This window comes from Bos mutus, chromosome 27, assembly GCF_027580195.1.
Source record: "Bos mutus isolate GX-2022 chromosome 27, NWIPB_WYAK_1.1, whole genome shotgun sequence".
NCBI lineage: Eukaryota > Metazoa > Chordata > Mammalia > Artiodactyla > Bovidae > Bos > Bos mutus.
In genome coordinates this window covers 42,100,973-42,125,431 of record NC_091643.1, presented here as the reverse complement: position 1 = coordinate 42,125,431, position 24,459 = coordinate 42,100,973, and the positions used below count along the sequence as shown (strand labels likewise).

Below are 24,459 nucleotides of genomic sequence, written 5' to 3'. Positions count from 1 at the left end.
TAACCCCGAGGCTATGTCAGCGCAGCCCTGGAGGAGGCACCTTCTAGATCTGATTAGTTGTAGCCACAACCACGGTGTTTCTGAACAGGAGCCGAAGCACAAGTGTGAACGTCCTGAACAGAAGAATTTTGGAAGGGTGTGGGGGCTTCCAGGGTGGAGAGGACAGCCCAGCACCTGGGGCAGGGGTGATGGGAGAGGGTTGGGGTGGCTGGTTTCTGGAGGCTGCTGGGAGACCCCTCATATCAGGCAAAAGTGCCCCAGGCTTGAGTCATGGCCCTCAAGGCTTCAGCCTGCCCCCAGCCCCGGAAGGAGGTTCCTGGCTCAGGATGGCGGGGGAATTGAGACTGACACCCCACAGACTGTCATGGGGAGGGTGTTCCCCAGGCTTCGAGCTGGGTTTCAGAAGCAGTGACGTTCCAGAGACATGAACCTGCCATTCTGGGCACTTTGCCATGGTTGAAACCCCCTGTCGTCCTGTGACAGCAATTCAGCCAAGACCAGGAGGCAGTCAGATTTCATTTCGTGCTCTCAGGACCCTCTGCCTGGCACCCACAGCTGCATCGTTGTGTGCTGGGCTTTCAGCTGGTGAGAGTGTGAACCTCGCAGGCCTTCACGGAAGGGGCCCCAGTGAGTATTCAGAGCGAGTGTGCGCCCACAGCTGGTGTGCACTCAGCCTCCCGACAGCTCCTGTGGGATCCCCCGTGCAGGCCGTGTGCCACACCCCCACCCTCCAGGCAGAGCAGACAGATTTCTCCACCCCAGGAATGTTAAAGCAAATGGCAAAGAAGAATGTTAAAGCAAGGGGAAACTGGCCTCTAACGTCAGCATCGCTGAGCTGTGCATACTTGGATAATCTCACTCATGTCTCTGGATTTCTGCTTGGTCATCTATAGAATCAGTGGTACAACCTACTTCGTTAGATTATATTGAATGTCCGTGGGCATCTGGAGCTGGGTCTTCTGCAAGGTAGTCCTTGGCATTTAAAGACATCCACTGGTCCTAGGAGACCTACACACTAGGCTGGAGGACAAACCTTCGTTACTTGGCAGCCACAGCGGGGCCATTCTTTGTTGTTTTTTTGTTGTGTAATGACTGATTCTCAGGAAAATGACTATGATTTGGTTAACTGCACAACACCCCACCTGACACCAAGGACTCGGAAAGCTTTGTGTCCCCCAGCCCAGAAGTGAGCAGGGAGCTGGCTCTGTTGTCACAGGCTCCTGAGGGGGTGTTCTCTGAGCCTTCTTCATGCACGACCCTTGGAATGTTCCGTGAAATCTACGTTTTCTTATATGGCGTTTTCAGTGTTGTGAAGGCTTACAGAAATAACTCACGCTTTTTTTTTTAATCATAAAAGTATAGGCTTGATTTTGGTTTGGAGGGAACTGAAAGCTCTCAGTGATTTTAAGTCAAAAACCATCAAGAAGTCTGTCAGCCTCTGTTTCTCTGTATCAGTGCTTTTCATAAATGTGCTCTTTGTTAACCGCAACAGGGATGCTGTCTTGGGAAAGTATTGACTCTTGTTCTAAACACAGTGAACACCCATCACTAATTTGTTCTTTCCCTCCCCTTCCAATGACTCGCAGGCATCTATTAAAGATAAAATTAATTCACACCGAAAAATAGAAATCTAAAATTAAATATTTAATTAGAACTCTGATTTGCTTTAAAGATAGGTGGCATTGCACAGGCTATATTACACTCTCTGTATAATTTTTTTTGACAAAAAAAGATAACTGTTCATTTTAACAGGTCACTTTAATATTAATACATGTGTAATAGGATTGGAACTGAACGTCAGCTAGAGATGGTACATTGTACATTATTGGGAAAATTACAGTTTTGTATTGTAAAAACATTTATTTTTTTAACAATTTACCTACATTAATCAAAAAATTACAGCATATTTAATAATTTTACAAATTCTTCATAAAAAATATATCTCTGTACAAAAAGGTCATTTGCACCTACTTCATGTCAGCAGCATGTGGCGAGGTGGCGAGACGGGTGGCTGATGGCGATGGTTTCCTGATCATAATGCCAGCGTTCTTTCCCCTTTTTTATAATAGCTTTTTGTTGTTTTTTTTGTGGTTGTTTACAAAATATTTTACAGAAGAAAAAAATTATTGCAGCTAGCCTGAAGAAAGGCAAGATGTGTGGGACAAGCAGCAGTTTGAACAGCTTTGAAGCACAGAACCTGTCCGGGGCTCCCGCCCTCCATGGGCTCTGGCTGCTCCCGGAAACAATCCTGCAGCCGGGCAGGAGGGCGCACTTGCCGACGGCCTGGACCGAACCTCCAGCACCTCGCGGGAATCTGATCAACACTGCACACCCTGGGAAGAAACTGGGCAGAATTCTCGCACAAGAATTTCATGGGATACTTTTTTTTTTTTTTAATAACATGCTCCAAACTGGCAACCGAGGACACTCTGACTTTGCACACAAAGGAGAATCACGTCTGATCTGATATGTGGTTTCTTGTATGTAGGTATGTCCTGTCGTGTCAGGGTTTTGTAACGTCATTGACCAGCAAGCAGGTCAGGGATGTGGAGAGAGACACTGATTCAGACTCTGAAGTCAGCATTTTGCACCTAGTTTGAATGACTCAAACCGCATATGTACACGCTATTATATTTATCTATATGTATGTATATATATACACCTCATATGTATAGTAACCCTGTTCTCCCCTGCACACAAAGACGCGACAGCTTCCTCCTGTCTTTTCTTTACCTCAGCTCCCTGGGTGTGCGAGGAGCCTGCCTCTAACTGACCTCATCTGGCCTAAGGAGAAGAAGCCATAAGGACTCCAGGCTGCAAAGCCCTCTTGGTCCCACTGCCAGTCTGGCCAGGGCGAACCCTGGAGCTCCACGCTGCGGGTGGGAGAGGCTGGGAGAGGCCGGGGCCGTGGAGCTTGGCCACACTTCCCAACAGCTGTGCCCTTCAAACAGGCAGCACAACAGTGAGTGCCCCATGGGTAAGAGCGACTGAAATGTTCAAATTGAAACTTTTGAAAGAATGAGCTATTATCCTGACATTTGTGTTTTTCCTTTCTCACTTTTCAAGCCCTGCATCGAAGCATGCAACAAACGCATCAGTCTTAAAGGTACGTATGAACATGTCCTCAAGAACCAAGTCTCTACCGATGCTGCCAAGGATGGACAAAGGGGACCTTCTCAGTAAGTGGAATGCATACTTAAAACTCAGGTAATAACATACGCCTTGGCTTTAAAAAAAATTTTTTTTTTAATCAAACAGCTGTAAGTAAAAATAAACATGATCTCCGAGTTTATTATGTAAACATCCTCACGGCTGCATCTTCTGCTTCCTGTCTGGGCTTTTACCACCTTGGTAATCACACCTACTTTATTTATACTGTGATTCCTAATTTACCTGTGAAGAATTTTGAGCTCAGAAAAATCACCAAAGTTTTCTTTCCATCTGGGATTATACAGCATGAAACAGAAGAAATCTATAATAGTAATATCTAAACTGTGTCATCAGGAAAGAAGAGTGGGTGTGACTTTTCCTTGCCTCTAAAGGAACGCTTACTATTTTGATCATCCCGAAACTTTTCCACTGCATCCCAGGAACACACAGTCTTTTAACAGAAAATGAGAGGGATGGCAGCGAAAGAGAGAAATCACAGCAGAGGATGGACAGGAAGACTGTGTGGTGAGCCCAAACCCACAGGCAGGTCATGAGTGACCTAAAATAAATTACTATTCACATCTGTACATGGCACATAGAAAGTGCTGCAGACCTCCTGCTATGAAGTAGTGGAATATTGACGATCATGGGATGGGGACAAGACCAAAGAAAGGATGAGGGGAAATAAAAGGCCTCTGTTCTGTCTCAATGAATTCAACACAGCTGTGAAGCTAAAAGAAAGCAGTAATAAAATAAGTCTCTTCATATTATTTTTCCTTTTAAAACCTGTGCCATATCTGGGGATTTTTTTTCTTTTTTCTCACACGCTAACTAAACTGCAGCTGGAATGCTTAGCTTGACAGTATGGCAGGATGCTTATATACAATGGATAGTGTGTAGAAACCCCGTGTAAATAGTTTATTTTTTTTTATCAGAATCTTAGTCATTCATAACACACTAGTGCAAAAAATTGTGCGTCAAAAATTCTGCGAGAGAACAGCTGACTGGGAAGTTTGCAGATGGCCCTGGGGCGGCCCCGAGGTGAGCTGCGGGGCCCTCGAAGCTTGCCGGTCTCGGGGAGGACGGCGCAAAGCGTCTGCAGGTGTGTGCGGCTGCCGGAAAGGTGTCTTCTTCAGGAGGGCTTTTTTTTTTTTTCTTCTTTTTCCAGAATATTCATGGGGGTTAAAAAAACACAAAACAATGAACCCATACTGCGGTGCTACCATGTGTGGCCCAGAGGCCGTCCGGCGGAGGCTGCACTGAGAGGCAGCGGGGCCACACCAGGCGGGCAGGGCTGCCGGGCAAGGCGGCGCATCCCGGGCCGCGCCCTCCTCCGCGCGCCTGGGCCGCAGCTGGCGGCGGCGGGCCGCTCCGGGATGAGGGCCTGTCTGTGGCCCGCGCCCCCGCGTGCCGGGAGGGGCCAGAGGGGAGGGTTTGTGGCACCTGTGATCCCTGCTGTCCGTCGTCGGAGGTATGGCTATGAGGCGGCCGCCCGCGGGCTACACCACGGTGCACACCGTGTTCAGAGTCGTGTCAAAGCGCACGGCCTTGGCCTCAGTGGGCTTTAAGTTCGTGTCGTACATGGGGTTCTCAAAGGAGGCCTGCCCGTTGCTGTTCTCGTGGCCGGCGTAGCCGTTGTACTGGACCTTGGGTCTCGTCCTAGGGGCGGGAGACAAGAAGGGGGACAGGCCGTCAGGACCGCAGGGCCAGGCCCTGGGGAGAGACGCAGCGTCTGTAAACCGACGGCGGGGCTACGGTACCTGTGTTTGTAGAGGTAAAATGCAAACCCTGATAAGATGAGAGCGAAGAACGGAACTAGAATGGCAGCCGCCACAGAGCCGCTGCTGGTGCCTTGGTAGTGACTCGAGGAGTCCTGGTCGGAGCTCACGGGGTCTGGAAAAGAAAGGGAGCTTTAACCTGCCGTCAGTGTCCTCCTGCTCACCCAGAGACAGAGCGACAATCGGTTTATAAATAAAGGTAGACTCTACAAGAAGCAGAAAGTGTTCCCATTCCATTGGGAATAGCTGACACTTCTTTGAAAGATTTTAACATCCATCTTAAGGAGTAAGACACAAAAAACTGGTGGTTCCTCATTTACCTTCAGCCCTGTGACAGTGTCGTGTTTCCAGTGTGAGAACAGCAAAGGGGGCTGTGGTTATATTGACTTTTGCTTATAGTTATATTGACTTTTGCTTATGGCTGTAGATACTCACATTTGTGTAAAGTCTAACTGAAGCATATACAGGGCTGTATCTGTCTATAGATGTGGGTAGCATGTGCTGTTTGCTCCAGCCCCAGGACAAATCACTGAAATTACACAAGAAGTCCAGGTGTCTATAGAAGTGGAATCACATTCATGTCTGACTCTGTGTGACCCCATGGACTGTAGCCCACCAGGCTCCTCTATCCATGGAATTCTATAGACCAGAATACTGGAGTGGGCAGCCATTCCCTTCTCCAGGGAAGCTTCCCAAATCAGGGATTGAACCCAGGTCTCTCACACTGCAGGTGGATTCTTTACCATCTGAGCCACCATGGAGACATGTGAATATCTTGGTGCAATCTATCTTTATTGGCATAGATTCCAAAATTCATTATGAGTTTAGAAATCATCAAAGAATGCACGTCAATGTTATAAAGCAAGTTTCTATAAAATAAGTTCTGTCCATTAGAAGGGAAGGCAAGTATAAACATCTCAGACACCAGGCAGGCGATATGATCATTAATTTGTGTATCTCCACAGTGGAGAGTTCTGCACAGCACTGAGGAAGAAGCAAACACTAAAATTTCAGATCAGAGAACATTTATCAAGGGATTATTGCCAAATAAGTTTATTCTTAAAGAATTTACTTATAAAACACAATTTTGAAATGTATTTGGCTTAAATGCATGGAACCACTCAATGCACATGTGTAGTTAATTATGACTGGGGTCATCTGAATATAGCAGAACTGTAAAATGAAGCTGACCTCGTTTCAAAGTATAGTTCCAGAATTTATGAGATGTTTCCTGTTCCATTTTTTTTTTAACAAAACACAAATACAAAGAAGTAATCAAATATTTAAAATAATTAAATAGCCTTTTAAAGAAATTTTCATAAAATCTTAAAAATGATATTGTCATCTCCTTCAGTAGATGGGCTTCCCAAGGTGACACTGGTGGTAAAAAGTCCTCCTGCCAATGTAGGAGATGCAGGTTCAATCCCTGGGTCGGGAAGATCCCCTGGAAGCAGGCATGACAACCCACTCTGGTATTCTTGCCTGGAGAATCCCATGGACAGAGGAGCCTGGTGGGCTACAGTCCATGGGGTTGCAAAGAGTTGGACAGGACTGAGTGACCGAACATTCACACATACCTTCAGTAGATGCAGGATTATGCTACTCACTACCACCTCCAGTTCTTATGTAAACATGTTTTATCCTGGATGTTGGCACCTTGTAAATCAACCATACCTTTTGGCGATCCTCCTGTATCAGCATGTGTGATTCAGATTTAATTTTTCATTTTCAGGTGCATACACCAGCTGTCATGCACGGGGGATGTTAGATACTTGTTCTAAATCTCAGCACCCAGGAGGGGGCTTGTGAGCAGAGCCAGTGGGGTGCCCCCTCCCTGGGCACAGCGTTAGCATAAGTGATGCAGAGACTCAGGGCTGTGGTGGGGCTAGAGCCCTGGGGACAGCATCAAGAGCTTCCTGGGGGTGGTGGTGCAGCAGGGCAGGCCTGTCCAGCCTGGGGGCCGGGTGCAGCAGTAACCCCAGCCACCAGGGGTGGCACTTTCCAGCCAGGAGAACCCAGTGCCGCTCAAAGGGCCTAGCTTCAGTGATTTATTGTGAGAGTGAAATGTCAGGACATCTCAGCTACTTAGAACCTTAGCCGCACAGTTTCCCCAGGACCCACATTTACTAGAAAATTGGTTGCATGATGCCCGGGTAGTTGTCTGGCCAGCTTTCCTCTTAAATCTCCAGTTCCTACAGTAGAACCTGGAACATAACAGTTGCTCAGTACATATTTGAGAAATGAAAAAATGGTGCTGTGTTTGTAGTGGTTCAGTATCTGCTGGTTTCCTTTAAGTTACCATGGCTCATTCTCCAGGTGTTTATAATTCTGTGCATCTCTGCTCATCCTGATAAATTTGTAGTCTGCTTAAATGAACCAAAGCCACTTTCTGTTATCTGCAAGCAAGACTATATATTTTTGGCCATAATAGATCTCAGACTTCCAATTAATAAAATCCTGGATAATGGACCTGCCACAGGAGACCTCACATCATGACACAGGGCAACATGAAAGGTCTTTTTGAATTAAACTCCTGACTTGACTCTGAAATTATTATGCTGTCTGGATCTCCTAGTTAATTTCAGTTATTTACCCATGTTTTAATAATTTAAAGGGTAATACATGCACATGATATTAATTAAAGTAGCATAAGCAGATATAAAAATAAATATGAAGATGATGGACATAAAGGGTCACGCCTTGCCTTTTGCACTAGTTTTCCTCTTTATGATTAACAAGGTCTTCAGTTTTGCTTTTGTTTGTGCTTTAGCGTCCTTCACATAATGTCCTAGTATAGTGTGTGTGTGTATATATGTATTTGTATTTATTTATTTGGCTGCACTGGGTCTTAGTTGCGGCATGCAGGATCTAGTTCCCTGATGAGGAATGGAACCAGGGCCCCCAGCATGGGGTGTGCGGTGTCTAGGCTGCTGGGCCACCAGGAAAGTCCCCTGTGTATTATTAATATACGTGACTATTCTCTGTTCTTACTTTCCTAAAATATGGGTATACTATTTACTTTTTTAAAATTTGCCTTTTTAAACTTAACCATATATTTGTGAGGGCTTCCCTGGTGACTCAGTGGGTAAAACGTCTGCCTACAATGCGGGAGACCCAGGTTCAATCCCTGGGTCGGGAAGATCCCCTGGAGAAGGAAATGGCAACCCACTCCAGTACTCTTGCCTGGAAAATCCCATGGACTGAGAAGCCTGGTAGGCTACAGATCGTGGGGTCGCAAAGAGTCAGACATGACTGAGTGACAATTATTATTATAATTATATATTTGTGAAGTTCTTCCATCTGCGCATGTGCATGTAATTGTTTTTAGGTGTGCAGTATTCTATTAATTGGCTAAACCAGAATTTATTTAGCCAGTTTGCTGCTGAAGAACATTTGGTTCATTTCTAGCCTTTCTCTGTGATGCCACCATGAAATCCCCTTTCTGCAGCAATGCATCAGCAGGAGGCTGAATATACAGGATAGATTCTAAGAAGTAAAAGCACTGCCCAACAGAACGTGTACCTTGTAGCATTGCTCAGTTCAGTTCAGTCGCTCAGTCGTGTCCAACTCTTTGCGACCCTGTGAATAGCAGCACACCAGGCCTCCCTGTCCATCACCAACTCCTGGAGTTTACCCAGACTCATGTCTATCGAGTTGGTGATGCCATCCAGCCATCTCATCCTCTGTTGTCCCCTTCTCCTCCTGCCCCCAATCCCTCTCAGCATCAGGGTCTTTTCCAATGAGTCAACTCTTCGCATGAGGTAGCCAAAGTATTGGAGCTTCAACTTCAGCATCAGTTCTTCCAATGAATACCCAGGACTGATCTCCTTTAGGATGGACTGGTTGGATCTCCTTGCAGTCCAAGGGACTCTCAAGAGTCTTCTCCAACACCACAGTTCTCAGTCTTACCTAATCTCTCTCCAAAGTGGCATCCCGATTTCCTCCCAATCCATCTCAGGAGAGACCTGGACACTGTGTCCAATCTCCGCCCGCCCACGCCCCCTGCCTCCATCCTTGCCTCTCGCTGCCCCACTTCTGCACATGATTACCACTGCTGCTGCCCTAGGAAATCAGATGCAGTGTGCAGCTGTTTTCTCAGTTGTGCTTCTTAAGAATGAAGGTGAGTGTCTTTTCACGTTATAGACTGGAGCACTACTGAAAGAAATGCACATACTGTAGAATTCACCCTTTTAATGCTAGGGTGCAAGAATTCACCCTTTTAATTCAAGAGTTTTCTTTTTTACTATTAAAAATGTGGGGGTTTGATGCTGCGGTGATCACCACAACCTATGTGAGAACATTGCTGTCGCCCCTAAAATTGAACAGAGGCCCTCAGCAGTCAATCCTCTGTACTCCAGCTTTAGGCAACCACTGCTCTACTCTCAGTCTGTATAGATTTGGCTGCTCTGGATACAGCATATAAATACAAGAACTCAGTATGTGTTTTTTGGTGAGTGGCTTCTCGTATTTAGCATGACGTTTTCAAGATAATATCGACAGTATGCATGCGCCACATGCTGTTGATCTGTTCACTGCTGATGGACACTTGGGTTGTTTCCACATTTGGACAATTGGGAATAATGCTGGTATAAACATTCATGTGTAGATTTATGTGTGAACATGTGTTTCCTAGTTCTCTTGTCATATGTGTTGGAGTGGAAATGCTGAACCTTGTGGAAGCCTCATGTTTCAACTACCTGATGAATGACTGCCAGGCAGTTTTCCACAGCAACCACACCATCATCACTTTTGCATCAGCATGGTATGAGCCTCCTAATTGCTGCACATCTTTGCTTCCACTTATTTCTTGTCATTATGATCTCAGCCACCCAAGTGGGTGTGAGGTGGTTTTGATTTGTGTTTCCCTAATGATTAATGATGTTGAGCATCTTTTCATTTACTTGTTGGTCATTTTTATCTCTTTGGAGAAATGTGTATTCAAATTGGTTGCCAGTGTTCTAATTAGGTTGTTTGCCTGCTAAACGTGTGCTTGAGGAGACCTTATGAATAGCTGAGAAAAGAAGAGAAGCTAAAGGCAAAGGAGAAAAGGAAAGATGTATCTATTTGAAGAGTTCCAAAGAATAGCGTGGAGAGATGAGAAAGCCTTCCTAAGTGAACAATGCAAAGAAATAGAGGAAAACAGTAGAATGGGAAAGGCTTGAGATCTCTTCAAGAAAATTAGAGATACCAAGGGAATACTTCATGCAAAGATGGGCTCAATAAAGGACAGAAATGGTATAGACCTAACAGAAGCAGAAGATATTAAGAAGAGGTGGCAAGAATACACAGAAGAACTATACAAACAAAGATCTCTATGACCCAGATAACCACGATGATATGATCACTCACCTGGAGCCAGACATCCTAGAATGAGAAGTCAAGTCAGCCTTAGGGGATATCACTATGAACAAAGCTAGTGGAGGTGACGAATTCCAGTTGAGCTATTTCAAATCCTAAAAGATGATGCTGTGCAAGTGCTGCACTCGATATGCCAGCAAATTTGGAAAACTCAGCAATGGCCACAGGACTGGAAAAGGTCAGTTTTCATTCCAATCCGAAAGGTAATGCCAAAGAATGCTCAAACTACTGCACAACTGCATTCATCTCACGTGCTAGCAAAGTAATGCTCAAAATTCTGCAAGTCAGACTTCAATAGTATGTGAACCATGAACGTCCAGATGTTGAAGCTGGATTTAGAAAAGGCAGAGGAACCAGAGATGAAATGGCCAACATCCACTGGATCATCAAAAAAGCAAGAGAGTTCCAGAAAAACATCTACTTCTGCTTTATTGACTACACCAAAGCCTGTGACTATGTGGATCACAACAAACTGTGGAAAATGAATACCAGACCACCTGACCTGTCTCCTGAGAAATCTGTATGCAGGTCAAGAAGCAACAGTTAGAACTGGACATGGAACAACAGACTGGTTCCAAATAGGAAAAGGAGTAAGTCAAGGCTATATTTTGTCACCCTGCTTATTTAACTTATATGCAGAGTACATCATGCGAAATGCCAGGCTGGATGAAGTACAAGCTGGAATCAAGATTGCTGGGAGAAACATCAATAACCTCAGATATGCAGATGACACCACCCTAATGGCAGAAAGCGAAGAACCAAAGAGCCTCTTGATGAAAGTAAAAGAGGAGTGTGAAAAAGTTGGCTTAAAACCCAACATTCAGAAAACTAAGATCATGGCATCTGGTCCCATCATGGCAAGTAGATGGGAAAACAATGGAAACAGTGAGAGACTTTATTTTTGGGGGGCTCCAAAATCTCTGCAGATGGTGACTGCAGCTATGAAATTCAAAGACGTTTGCTCCTTGGAAGAAAAGCTATGACCAACCAAGACAGCATATTATAAAGCAGAGACATTACTTCACCAACAAAGGTCCGTCTAGTCAAAGCTATGGTTTTTCCAGTAGTCATGTATGGATGTGAGCGGTGGATCACAAAGAAAGCTGAGCATTGAAGAATTGATGCTTTTGAACTGTGGTGTTGGAGAAGACTCTTGAGAGTCCCTTGGACTGCAAGGGGATCCAACCAGTCCATCCTAAAGGAAATCAGTCCTGAATATTCATTGGAAGGACTGATGCTGAAACTGAAACTCCAATACTTTGGCCACCTGATGTGAAAAACTAACTCATTAGAAAAGACCCTGATGCTGGGAAAGATTGAGGGCTGGAGGAGAAGGGGATGAGATAGTTGGATGGCATCACTGACTTGATGGACATGAGTTTGAGTAAACTCTGGGAGCTGGTGATGGACAGGGAAGCCTGGCATGCTGCAGTCCATGGGGTCGCAAAGAGTCAGACATGACTAAGCAACCAAACTGAACTGAAATGTGTACTATTTAGCAATAGGGTTTATATATTCTGGATACATGTGTCTGAGTAGATACATGGCTTGTACTTTCTCCCATTCTGATTGGGGGGGTGTAATAGGGGGGCTAGATTTTCTTAATATTTATTTTCATTTGGTTGACCATTCCACATCTTAGTTGCAGCATGCAGTATCTAGTTCCCTGACCAGGGATCAAACCTGGGCCCCCATTGGAGAATGGAGTCTTAGCCACTAGACCACTAGGGAGGTCCTTGGGGCTTCGATTTTAATGGGGAAACCAATTTATTTTTGTTTCTTACACAATTTTTGCATTAGAGATGCCTTTCAAACTAACTTGCTTTAGTATCCATTTCGGAGAAGGCAATGGCACCCCACTCCAGTAATTTTGCCTAGAAAATCCCATGGATGGAGGAGCCTGGTACACTGCAGTCCATGGGGTCATTAGAGTCGGACACGACTGAGCGACTTCACTTTCACTTTTCACTTTCATGCAATGGAGAAGGAAATGGCAACCCACTCCAGTGTTCTTGCCTGGAGAATCACAGGGACGGGGAAGCCTGGTGGGCTGCTGTCTACGGGGTTCCACAGAGTCAGACACGACTGAAGTGATGCAGCAGCAGTATCCATTTAAAGATAATCACTTTTTTTTTTTTAATTTATCTACTGACTGGAGACAATTAAGAGGTTGCTTATTTTTATCCATAAAAATAGAGTGTAGCCATAACTCTGAAATGAATGGCTGTTGTTGAAACATTACTTACACATAGACTTTTCCTCATTAGTTGAATGGGAGACTTGCTTGTGATTCACATTATTTTGTGAGCCAAATTGTTTTTCCTGACAATAAGCTCATCATCACATGAGAAGATCACTTGTTAAAGCAAGCTGTTCTTTTGTTAGATTAAAAAGAAATGGGGCAGTGCAAAAAAATTCTCAACAGCAAAGTGATGATTCTGGTCAGGCTGACTAGATCAGTAAACTCTGCCATCCACGGAGTATTGTGCACGGCTCGCTGGGGTGTCCTTAGACGGAATTACTGGAGCATGTGCCTCGGAGAAAGGAGGGCAGATAACCACAGGGTTTGGCTCAAAGCAAGAGAAAACTTCACCATCATTAGTGCTGGCCTATTTTCATTATCTCAAAATAATGTGACCCCATTGAAAGCTCCATCTCAGCCATGGCTGACATTGTAATTTAAAGCTCTTCTATGTAATAGTTCTTAATTTGGAAAGGTGGGTTTAGAGTATTGTATTATTAATTGTATAATTAATTGTATGATCCCTTTTGGTCAAGTTTTTTTTTTTTTTTTCAAGCATGATATTATACAGTTTGATATATATTTCCTTTAGAATCCCTCAGGATGCTGATAAAGGCTTTATGAAATGAGCACATCAGTGACAACCATCACCGAATACTACACTCATGTTCCTCTGAAAGACTGCTTGGCATCAAATCCTACACAGTGGAACTCCTCTATGTACAATTAATACGTTAGGAGCATTCTGTAAGTAAAGTAGAAAGTAGCTGATAGTAACATGGCACTCATCTCATTATAAAAATTGCCTCTTCTCATATTTGTTAGCAGCAACATGAGTAAGGACGTGTGTGAGAAGAGCTTTAGCACAAAGCAAACCCTCATGTTGACTCAATCTTCCCAGCAACCGGGAACTGACTCTCTACTGAGATTTCAGATGACGAAATAGGCTCCAGAGTGTTGTAATTCCTCCTGGATCACAGAACTAGCAAGTGGATGAGGTAAGCTTCACATCTAGTAGTTTTTTTCATACATTTTTCTTGTCTAATTACTAAGATATACATCAAGTACTTGAGAAAGACATAAAGAAGGCAGGCAGGCAGATTTGTCCCTTCTATCTAGAGCAAACTTCTTTCTCATATATATAAGTCACAAACACCATTCCACATCAATATGTAATCTTTGTTCTCTAATGACATATATTGAATTAAACTGTCTTACATTTAATATAACACATTGCATAAGATTGATGTAAGAAGCAATTCATTTATGATATATGTGTGAGATATGCAGGTTATTTCTAATTTCAACTATTAAGAATAGTCCTGCTGTACACATACCTGAATATGCAAAAAATCATGGTCACACTTGTCTGATTAAAAATCTTAGAGATAGAATTTTTTATAAAAGATTATTGTCAAATTATAGACATCTACTCACACACTCACCAAAAATGAACACCCAAGTGCCTTTTCCTAGTCCACACCAAATCTGACATTCTCATAGCTGAACATGATCTATCTTTGTTACCATAATACATATTTTTCAAGTTAATATCTTTTCATAGTTTATTGGCCATTTTAAATTACTCTTTCTTAATGATATTCTTAGGGTAATATAGTGTGTTTATTCTTTGAATTTCCATTTTGCCTTCTTCCCATATTTCAAAGTATTTCTTTGTATATTAAAGATATTCTGTGTCTGGCATATTTATGCCAGCTGATATTTCCTGTTTTGCTTGCTGAGGAGGAAGATTTTTTCATCCAGTTGTAAAATATGTGTCTCTCCTGTTATTTTTGTTTCTGTTTCTTTCCAGTCACATTTTCTATTGCATTCAGCTCAGTCACCTGCAGACCACCCTGATATTTGATTTGAAAAATCATGTAAGTGCAGCATACCTTGCCTTTCCAGCTTGAATTTCCCAAAGTCTTTTCCGTGTATGTCACCTTGAAAAGTAAACCCTCCTCTTTCAAGTCCGGATGATACCTGATACACGTGAAAAGGAAGAAAACAACAAAAATTAATCATAACCTCTTCTTGTATCATAGTATAAATATTATTTCTCCTATTTAAACATTAATGGTTAGTTATTTTAAACATTTGTTATTCCTTTGAGATTCCCATTTATAGTTAAAATTGAGAAATACAGATATGAACTTTCAACTACCAAACTCTGTCTAATTTTGATGTCCAAAACAGTAGTAAAATTTACACCTTATTTATATGTTTAGTATCCTTGGTAAGGGGGACACACATACGAATCACCTCCGAGCCTGCATTATGTAAAACTCACTGTGTCACAGCTGCTGTCTCCTGTGTATCACGTGAGGCCCTTTACACTCGAGTTTGATGATGAATTAGTGCAGAAGCATTGGATTAACTTGTGAAAGAGACCATGAAGGGGCACCGGGGTCTCTCTTGGCACGTGCAGGGTGGTTACTGTGGCTTTGGGGAAAGTCTGGCTCCGCTGTCACAGTGGGGTGTGGTCTGCACCTAAGCTCTTGTGTGTCTGACAGGAGCAGCCTGTCGCTCCGGGCCGGTTTCTTTCTGGTCTCAGAGACGGCTTTCTTCCATCAGATGATGAAGGGGTGACACTGCTGCAAGGCCAGGGCGAGGGCCCTGAGTTTTCACGGTGCAGACAGGACCCAGGTCATCTTGGAAGGAATCCCTGTTGGTGCCCCCAACTCTGTGCAGACATGATGATTAGAAAACCCTCCAGGAAGTACTCACATAACCATCCAGTCCCCAGTTGTCATTCTCAAAGTTGCTGACGAAAATATCCACTGGACCTTTTATCTGAAAAGCTTTCAGAAGTAAGTGGGCCTCCTCCTTCTTGTAAACACCTAGGAAAGGAGTATGGGTTATTCTTACATCGCAGAAATGCTTATGGTCAGGAAGGTAGGCACTTGGCCCATTTATGTGGAATATGATATAGAGAGGATAGTGTTTTCAATAACAGCGATTAGTGTTTCTATTTTTAAAGTTTAGCTGTAGTCCTCCTTTTTCCCTAAAAATCACGTCTTATTGAAGTCATTGTCTGTCTCGAGTAAGTATTGTCTACTTCACACAATTCAACATCTTTATCCCACAGGAGGAAAAAAAGTAATATACATTCACTTATATTAAGTTTTTTAAATTCATCATTTTTATTCCGTTTGTACTCACTTCTGAGGACAGGGGTATGTGTTATAGAAAAGAATAAGATACAAGACCTAGGGGATTAAACTACTGTGTATGAAATAGACAAGCTAGAAAGATATATTGTATATTACAGGTAATATACCAGATATTTTACAATAACTTTAAATGGAGACTAATCTACAAAAATATTGAATCACTAAAAAAATGATGTCTTGATAAAAACAGCTATGCTGAACGGACACGTGGAGAGTTTGTACACAATTCTTACAAAATTTCAGCGTGGGAAAATGTAACTATTTCTAAATCAATTAAGAAAAAAAGAGAGAGACCATAAAAATAGCCCCAAATATAGCTACTTATATAGATGAACTGTGCTTATTAAAATGAAATGAACAGCTTCATGGACAAAGGTCCACTGAATGACTGCTGAATGGTTTCATCCAGGGCATCCGGATGTGTATTGGGGATGTGCGGGGATGTGCCCGCAGCTATGGCTAGTTCCCTACCCAAAGGAGGAACCAAATGAATAAGTAAACAAAGAAATGACCAGATATTAAATAATAATAATAATGAACCCAAAAGCCTTCTGTGCAGAGAGACAGGCTCAAGGGAAGGTCACACTGTTTCAGGAACGCCAGCAGTTAATTCCCACTTTCTCTCATTAGAGAAACAGACCTCTAAAAACATTGCAGGAAGACTGTCCACTGGCCAGTCACACAAGAGGAATGGAACCCATGGACAATAAAGACCCATGGATGGGGAGGACCACCTAACGAGTTGACTCTGGGCTGCTGTCCATCGCCACCATCAGCAGCTCTGTGTTCTTGGCACACAGTTTGTGGAACCCCAATTCCACAAACTCTTAGTAAAGATATATATATATATATATATGTATTCAGGAGATTTTTATGGTGTTTAAATTACAGCACCCCATAGGACGTCAGGTCCTGGCTGGCTTTCCAGGAGCATGACTTGTCCTTCCTCCTGTATGCTTCTTCGCAATCAGATTGTACACAGCGGGTGGACTTCTGTCTAGCCACTGGGCCTCAGTCTGAACAACTCTTGATACAAACTTTTCTCCAGATCCAAACCTAACTGCATCAAAGTCACACTGGAGAACATTTCCTTTGGGAAAAAAGTCCAAACTCCATGAAGAAAAATATTATCCAAAGGACCTGGGTGAGCCTAAGAAATATGAATATTTTACAAAGTCTCAGTTATTCTGATCCAGGACTAGATTTGAGATCCCAGTCTATCTATTTATACATTCACAGGGTCAAGGTGCAACGCAATTTCGGGGACCCTAGATCATGAATTCATAAATAGGTACCTGTTAAAAATCTGTGAGTATGGATTATTTTTCTTTTCCTAAATCCAGAGTGTGTGCACTGTTTTTAGGTGTTTTCCCAGGGCTTCCCTGGTGGCTCAGCTGGTAAAGAATCTGCCTGCAATGCAGGAGACCTACGTTTGATCCCTGGGTTGGGAAGATCCCCTGGAGGAGGGCATGGCAACCCACTGCAGTATTCTTGCCTGAAGAATCCCCATGGACAGAGGAGCCTGGCAGGCCAAGGTCCATGGGGTCACAGAGTCGGACACAATGCAGTGACTAAGCACAACACAGCAACAGCCAGGGGAGCAGGGAAGTGAGACGTGAGGGATGGAGGAGTCCCGAGTGGCTCTCATACTTTGTGGGGTGAACCGTGTGTGTGTCTGGTCATCAGTGACGTGTGGGTGCCCCTCGGGGGCCCTTTATGTTCAGAACCCAGGCTGGGACTTGTGGATAACTCAGTCTGAACCCTTTGGAAGTTGGTCTATAAAAAAGGATACACTGTTATAAGTGAGATAATTTGGAAAGAAAAAAAGGCAGTAGGTTCAGTCTCAAGGTGATTCTGTGTCCTGTGGGTTGATGCTCTCAACCCACGTGGGCTGGAAATTCTAATCACTGAGATCCTGACCGCAGAGCTCAAATCCTACTCCTGCCCTGTCACTTAGGAAGGCCGCTTAGTTTTCCTGGGTATCTCTTTTTCTTTAACCAGTAAAAAAAGAAAAAAAAAAAGAAGTGTTTAATAATAATACTTAAGTCACAAGATTGATGCAAGAAGGAAATGAACAATATATATATAAAGCACTTAAAAGTGTCTCTTGCTTAAAAATAAACCAGAGTTGGTTCTTTTCTTTTTAATTGTTTTTTTAAACTGAGACACATCAATAAAAGCTCACCAGGAGCAAATAAGTTTTAAAGAATGACAGCAAGGGTATATCAGAACTGTGAATTTTGAAGATGTGACTATCTGGACATTAATCTTACATCTTTGATGTAACATGATCTGTGTGTAATCTGGAGAAAATTAATTTGCTTTTCTGTACTGGTTTTGTAACCTTTTAAATGAGGAAACAGCACCATCCTGCCCCAGTCACTGAGATGACCTAGTGAGAGGCAGCAGGTGCAAAGCCCAAGTAACATCAGCCAGCACTTGGCCCGTGTTGGTGCCCCCTTTGCCAGAAGACTGATGGAGGGTCTGGTGAGGGAGCTCCCTGGGTACCTACCTGTCAACTTCAGCTCCCCCTGGGAGTCAGTGAATGTCGCATTCACTTTGCTGCTAGTTGCATTGAACCAATCGACAGTTAGGGTCGCAGGCTGTCTTTTCCCTAAATATTCGTAATATCCCTTCCACACCGAATGGATGAAAAACACATCTGAAGGAACTGTGGGGGAAAAAAACAGACAAATGTTAGCACACACAGAACAGTTACATTAGACGTTTTACTACACAGAAGGCATAGCATTGCTCATTAAGACGGCACAACAGTGGCGATGGTGATGACGAAGAAGACCTGTCTCCATGTCCCTTCACAGCAGGTTTGTAAGAGTCAGGTGAGCCGGGTGGGAGCAGGCAGGTTACTGTGACATGCAGTCATCTGTCACTGGGGTGGATGCCAGTGCACCTGTGTTACCAGATCCACAAGGGCCAGCGTGTGTGGTGAACTGGGACTGCAGACACTAGGTAAGGTCTCATCAGCCAGGCTGAGCTGGAAATCACTACTGCCATGTCACTGACTATCCGAGTGCACTTGCTGTGGGAAGACTTAGGAGGCTCAGAGGAACTGACGTCTGCCAGGGCCCTTCTGCCCTCAGAAAGCCTGCACTTCACAGCACCACTTTGACTGCACAGACCCAGCTTATGGAAACAAAGATGCTTTATTTCCCAAGATCTTTATTTTGTAAGTAAAGCCAATCTCTCATCTAGCTCTTCTGCCCTACTCTAATCCCCCTGATGAGAAATAGTCCAGAATTGGTAAGAAAGCTAGACTAAATGATGTCAAAAACCAAAGGCAAACTGTCTTCTTAAAATATTACAATTCATCTGGGACAGGAATTCTTACAAAGATTATTGAGCTATTCTGTCTTTTCAGTGGTTATAAACAAATTAAAACTTTTCACATTTCTGCTAATAAATAAGTCTAAAATCCTGCTATTTTTACAGTATTGCTATAACATTTTACAGGGGCATTGATGTAAATATGCATCAGTGAATCCACTACATTTCTCTCTGCTCTGTCTCATGACACGTGTAAATCGTTTAATTGGACAACATCCGCCGTGAGTGGGACTGGTCACAAGGTACTTTTGGACTTCCTAGGTATAAGTCCGGTACTCTTGCCTGGAAAACCTCATGGATGGAGGAGCCTGGTAGGCTGTAGTCCATGAGGTCGCTAAGAGTCGGACACGACTGAGCAACTTCACTTTGACTTTTCACTTTCATGCATTGGAGAAGGAAATGGCAACCCACTCCAGTGTTCTTGCCTGGAGAATCCCAGGGACGGGGGAGCCTGGTGGGCTACCGTCTCTGAGGTCGCACAGAGTCGGACATGACTGAAGCGACTTAGCAGCAGCAGCAGCAGGTATAAAGAAAGATGCTGGTCTCCCTAAATGTGTTTTTAGCAAACGCACTTATGGCCACAGTGTGGTGAGGACAAAGCACAGAGTCCCTGGTTGCGCTTTTCTTTCCGGCTCCACTGGACGTTTGCCTGTTTTCCCAGACAGGCTGACCCTACAAGACGTCTCCTGACAACAGAACAATGTCAGCACTTGCTGGGGCTTTGATGGACCCAACTTCCTAATAGTAATAGTTTTAAAACTCAAGTTTGAAGCAAGGACTTGACACAGGCCTCTAACACAGATGCTGATTGATCAGGACACTGAGCAGGCCCGTCATCAGCAGTATCACCAAGGCCCACTTTTCATCAGCAAGCCCGAGATGCCTCGTTTTCCTTTTCTTTTTTTTTAAAATTTTTATTAAAAAAATTTTTTTAAATATAAATTTATTTATTTTAATTGGAGGTTAATTACTTTACAATATTGTATTGGTTTTGCCATACATCAACATGAATCCACCACAGGTATACACGTGTTCCCCATGTTGAACAGTATCCAGATCACTTTCCCTAGTTGGAAGGGGCACACCCAGTGGAAGCCGTGAATGTGCCGAGGTCCTCTTGGCGGGTCGCACACCCATTGGCAGGTCGGGTGGGCCAGCTGGGCTGGGCACCAGGAGAAGCAGCAGGTCAGCCGGGAAGCTCCGACTGTGCTCAGCTGCAACCACTGGGGACATGGAGGATCCTTTTGGGTCCTTGTCCTCTGACCTGTTGCTGGTGGTTTGCAGTGTAATGTAACCACAACAGTGGAGGTGCTAGACTGTGTGCCTATACAAAGAAGCCGTTTCATCAGTGCTTCCCTTCAGAGAGGACAGGGCACATTGAGGTAGAGTCTGCAGCACTATAGCTGATTCATACTGTTGTTTGGTAGAAACCAATGCAATATTGTAAAGCAATTATCCTTCAATTAAAAATAAATTTAAAAAGCTTGCAGATTTGTCATTGACCTTGACAGAATCAGCAAACAGAACACACCACCACCATCCACTGTGTTTCCTTCAATCAAAGAAAACATTGCCTGGATAGAGCACTGATTTCTGTGTTTGATTTTCAAATAACATTTACATAGACTAGCACAGAAAAACATTTTAAGGTAGGTCTTATACTTCATGGTGTACAATGCATGAATTCCTTTAACCATGTTGGAACTTTTTGCCTCATCTAAGAATTAAATGCAAAACCCAGCAACTGTGACTGAACTTACAGCATTTCACATACTCTCTCCACATTTGACCCTGGAACAGAGTTTATGGCTAAGAAACCAGTGTGAAAACCTGAATACAGAAAACACCAAAAAATGCAACTTACCTAAGTGTTTTCTGTTGTATTTTTTTTTGTTTGTTTGACTTACATTATAACTTGGGGACACACTATATTGTTTAAATATTCTCTAAATTTATAACAGGCCAGGTGATTTGGAGTAACAAACATCTTCATTAGGAAATAAACCTGCACCTTTCCCGTTTGCTACGGCATGCATTAAGCAAGGTATCACACACAACAGAAAGCGAGAATTAAAGTATCAGAGGCAGAGGATGGAGATACTTGGGGAAGGATGCACCCCACAGTTGAACTGCTGGAATGCACAGCTGTCATGATGTATTTTTTACTGTAGCATCCTCGTGTGGAGGAAAGACGCACAACCCTCTTTATAAGGCTCTCCGTTATACCACATTCTGGCTCAACATCTGATGTCCACTTCTGCCTACAAAATGCCCAAGGTACCTTTTCGTAAAACAGCATGAGACAATGACAAAGGTTTTCCTTTTAAGTAAAGTATTGTTATTCCATTAACAAACCATCGTTATGAGAGAAACAGGAACCTGTGTGGGCTTGGTGTTTTAAATAACTGAAACTTTAATTTGTTTATGGACTAAAGGAATCAGAAATTTGTTTCTTTGGCTGCACAGAGTATAGTAGAGAACAGATCATCTTATTTGATTTAAATCTGTAACTGTTCTGGTATACAAACCTGGAGTTTTAGTAACTGTTTCATTAACTTCTCTCACTCCTTTACCTACAAGTAAAAAGACAAATTATCACTTTCAAAAAACATTTATTTTTGAATAAGTTTGAAAAAATGTCAAACCGAAGCAATGTTTGTTTCTCCAGATTTCTTGAATGCACAAAATAATATCTTATACATCTCCACTTTAACCCATATATTCACAGCATAACGTCCTTTGCTTTTGTGGGAAAACTGAGTTTCTTAGTGGAAATCAATTTGGATCTGACTTGTGCATTCAGTGTGCTACAACAGAGAGCCTTGTAAAGGAGGGTGTTCATACCCTTTCTCACTCCTCTTTGGGATCTCCTGCCCCCAAGGGAAAGGTAATTTATGAAATTACTTTGTAAAGAGTTACAATCCATCTCAATTTTCCAAGTCCCCACCCTGATCAATGAACTCACGAGTTAGCAGTGAACATCAAAATACTTCCCCTGCAAAATGTTTAATTTGGTCTATCAACTTAGATTTAACTCATAATCTCTTTGATTTCATAGTTTTGTATCAAACTACAAATTACTACTTTTTTAAAAGTATGTATTTGTCTATTTCAGTGAGAGAGAGGAAAGGGAGACATAAGTGACTTAATTCCTAACGTGAATTCAACTGAAGATTTATGAGGGGATTCTGACAGAAAGTTGTTTCTGGGGAATTTTGACGGAAAATAGGGGGATTCCAAGGAAATCCCAAATTCTGAGGGGCAGAAGCAAGTTTCTGAGGGATTGCCAAGGGGCAGAAGGGGTTTCCAGGGGATTCCTGAGGGGCAAAAGGGGGTTTCTGGGTGATTCCCCATCAGCAGATGGTGGTATCTGGGGGATTCCCCACTGAAAGAAGAGGGTTTTTTTTTTTTTTTTTGCAGGGAAATCTGAGGGGCAGAAGAGAGTTTCTGGAGGAATCCTGAGGGCAGAAGGGGGTTTTCCGGGAATTCCCCACCAACAGAAGGTGGTTTACTTGGGGATTCCCCACCAGCAGAGGATGGTTTCTGGGGATTGCCCACGAATAGAAGGGAGTTTTCAGGAGGATTCCCCACAGGCAGAGGGTTTCCAGGGGATTTCCCAGCAGTGGAAGGTGGTGTCCAGGGTATTTTCCGAGGACAGAAGGGGTTTCCCCAGGGAATCCTGAGGGCAGAAGGTAGTAAGTATCCAGGGGAATCCTGAGGGGCAGAAGGGTGTTCTGGCTGGGGGAATCCTGAGGGCAGAAAGTGATTTCCGGGGAATTCACCACCAGCGGAAGGTGGTTTCAGGGGATTCCTCACTGACTGAGGTGGTTCCCAGGGGAATCCTGAGGGCAGAAGGGCATTTTTGGTGGAATCCTGAGGGTAGAAGGGGGTTTCTGGTGAAATCTGAGGGCAAAAAAGGTTTCTGGGGGATTCCTGAGGGCAGAAGGCGGGTTCTGGGGGATTCTGAGGGCAGAAGGGGATTTCTGGTGTAATCCTGAGGGCAGATGGGGGTTTCTGGTGGAATCTTGAGGGCAGAAGGGGTTTTCAGGGGAATCATGTGGGCAGAAGGGGGTTCCGATGGAATCCCGAGGGCAGAATGTGGTTTCCAGGGGAATCCTGAGGGCAGAATGTGGTTTCCAGGGGAATCCTGAGGGCAGAATCGGGTTCTGGTGGAATCCTGAGGGCAGAAAGGGGTTCAGGTGGCATCCTGAAGGCAGAAGGTGGTTTCCAGTGGGAATCTTGAGGGCAGAATTGGGTTCTGATGGAATCCTGAGGGCAGAAGGGGTTCTGGTGGAATCCTGAGGGCTGAAGGGGTTTCTGGTAGAGTGCTGAGGGCTCATTGGGGTTCTGGGGTGGAATCCTGAGGGCAGAATGTGGTGTCCAGGGGAATCCTGAGGGGTAGCATGGGGTTTCCGGGGCAATCCTGAGGGCAGAAGTGGATTTCTGGTGGAGTTCTGAGGGCAGAACGGTGTTCTGGTGGAATCCTGAAGGCAGAAGAGGGTTTCTGGTGGAATCCTGAGGGCAGACTGCTGTTTCCAGGGTAATAATGTGGGCATAAGCAGGTTCTGGTGGAATCCTGAGGGCAGAAAGGGGTTTCTGGTAAAATTCTGAGGGCTGAAGGGGGTTCTGGGGTAGAATTCTGAGGCTTGAAGGGGTTTCTAGGGGAATTCTGAGGGCAGAAGGCAATTCTGGTGGAATCCTGAGGGCTGAAGGGGGTTCTGGAGTGGAATCCTGAGGGCAGAAAGTGGTTTCCAGGGGAATCCTGTGGGTAGAAGGGGATTCTAGGGTGGAATCCTGTGGGCAGAAAGTGGTTTCCAGGGGAATCCTGTGGGAAGAAGGGGGTTCTGGTGGAATCCTGAGGGCTGAATGGGGTTCTGGAGTGGAATCCTGAGGGCACAATGTGGTTTCCAGGGGGATCCTGTGGGCAGAAGGGGGTTCTGGGATGGAATCCTGAGAGCAGAATGTGATTTCCACGGGAATCCTGAGGGGTAGTATGGGGTTTCCAGGGCAGTTCTGAGGGCACAAGTGGATTTCTGTTGGAATCCTGAGGGCAGAAGGGGATTTCTGGTGGAATCCTCAGGGCTGAAGGGGGTTCTGTTTGAATCCTGAGGGCAGAAGGGGTTTCTAGGTGAATTCTGAGGGCAGAAGGGGATTCTGTTATCCTGAGGGCTGAAGGGGTTTCTGTTCGAATCCTGAGGGCTGAAGGGGTTTCTAGGCGAATTCTGAGGGCAGAAGGGGATTCTGGGGGACTCCTGACTGCAGAAGGGGATTTCTGGCAGAATCCTGAGGGCAGAATTTGCTTTCCAGGGAAATCCTGATGGGCAGTAGGGGGTTTCTGGGGGAATCCTGAGGACAGAAGGGGATTTCCAGTGGAATCCTGAGGACACAAAGGGGTTCTGGTGGAATCCTGAGG

General features: G+C 44.1%; 1 protein-coding gene across 1 annotated transcript in view; it reads right to left on the bottom strand.

The window, feature by feature from the left end:
* Positions 1–1,660: 1,660 nt before the first annotated feature.
* CSMD1 (CUB and Sushi multiple domains 1) overlaps positions 1,661–24,459 on the bottom strand; it is a 1,688,220-nt gene continuing 1,665,421 nt past the window's right edge. The window contains exons 64-69 of the mRNA XM_070364228.1: positions 21,575–21,619; positions 18,214–18,372; positions 15,256–15,368; positions 14,424–14,511; positions 4,911–5,043; positions 1,661–4,809 (exon numbers count right to left, since the gene is read on the bottom strand). Coding sequence (XP_070220329.1) covers positions 4,650–4,809; positions 4,911–5,043; positions 14,424–14,511; positions 15,256–15,368; positions 18,214–18,372; positions 21,575–21,619 — 698 coding nt within the window. The 3' untranslated portion in view covers positions 1,661–4,649. The remainder of the gene's footprint in view (positions 4,810–4,910; positions 5,044–14,423; positions 14,512–15,255; positions 15,369–18,213; positions 18,373–21,574; positions 21,620–24,459) is intronic.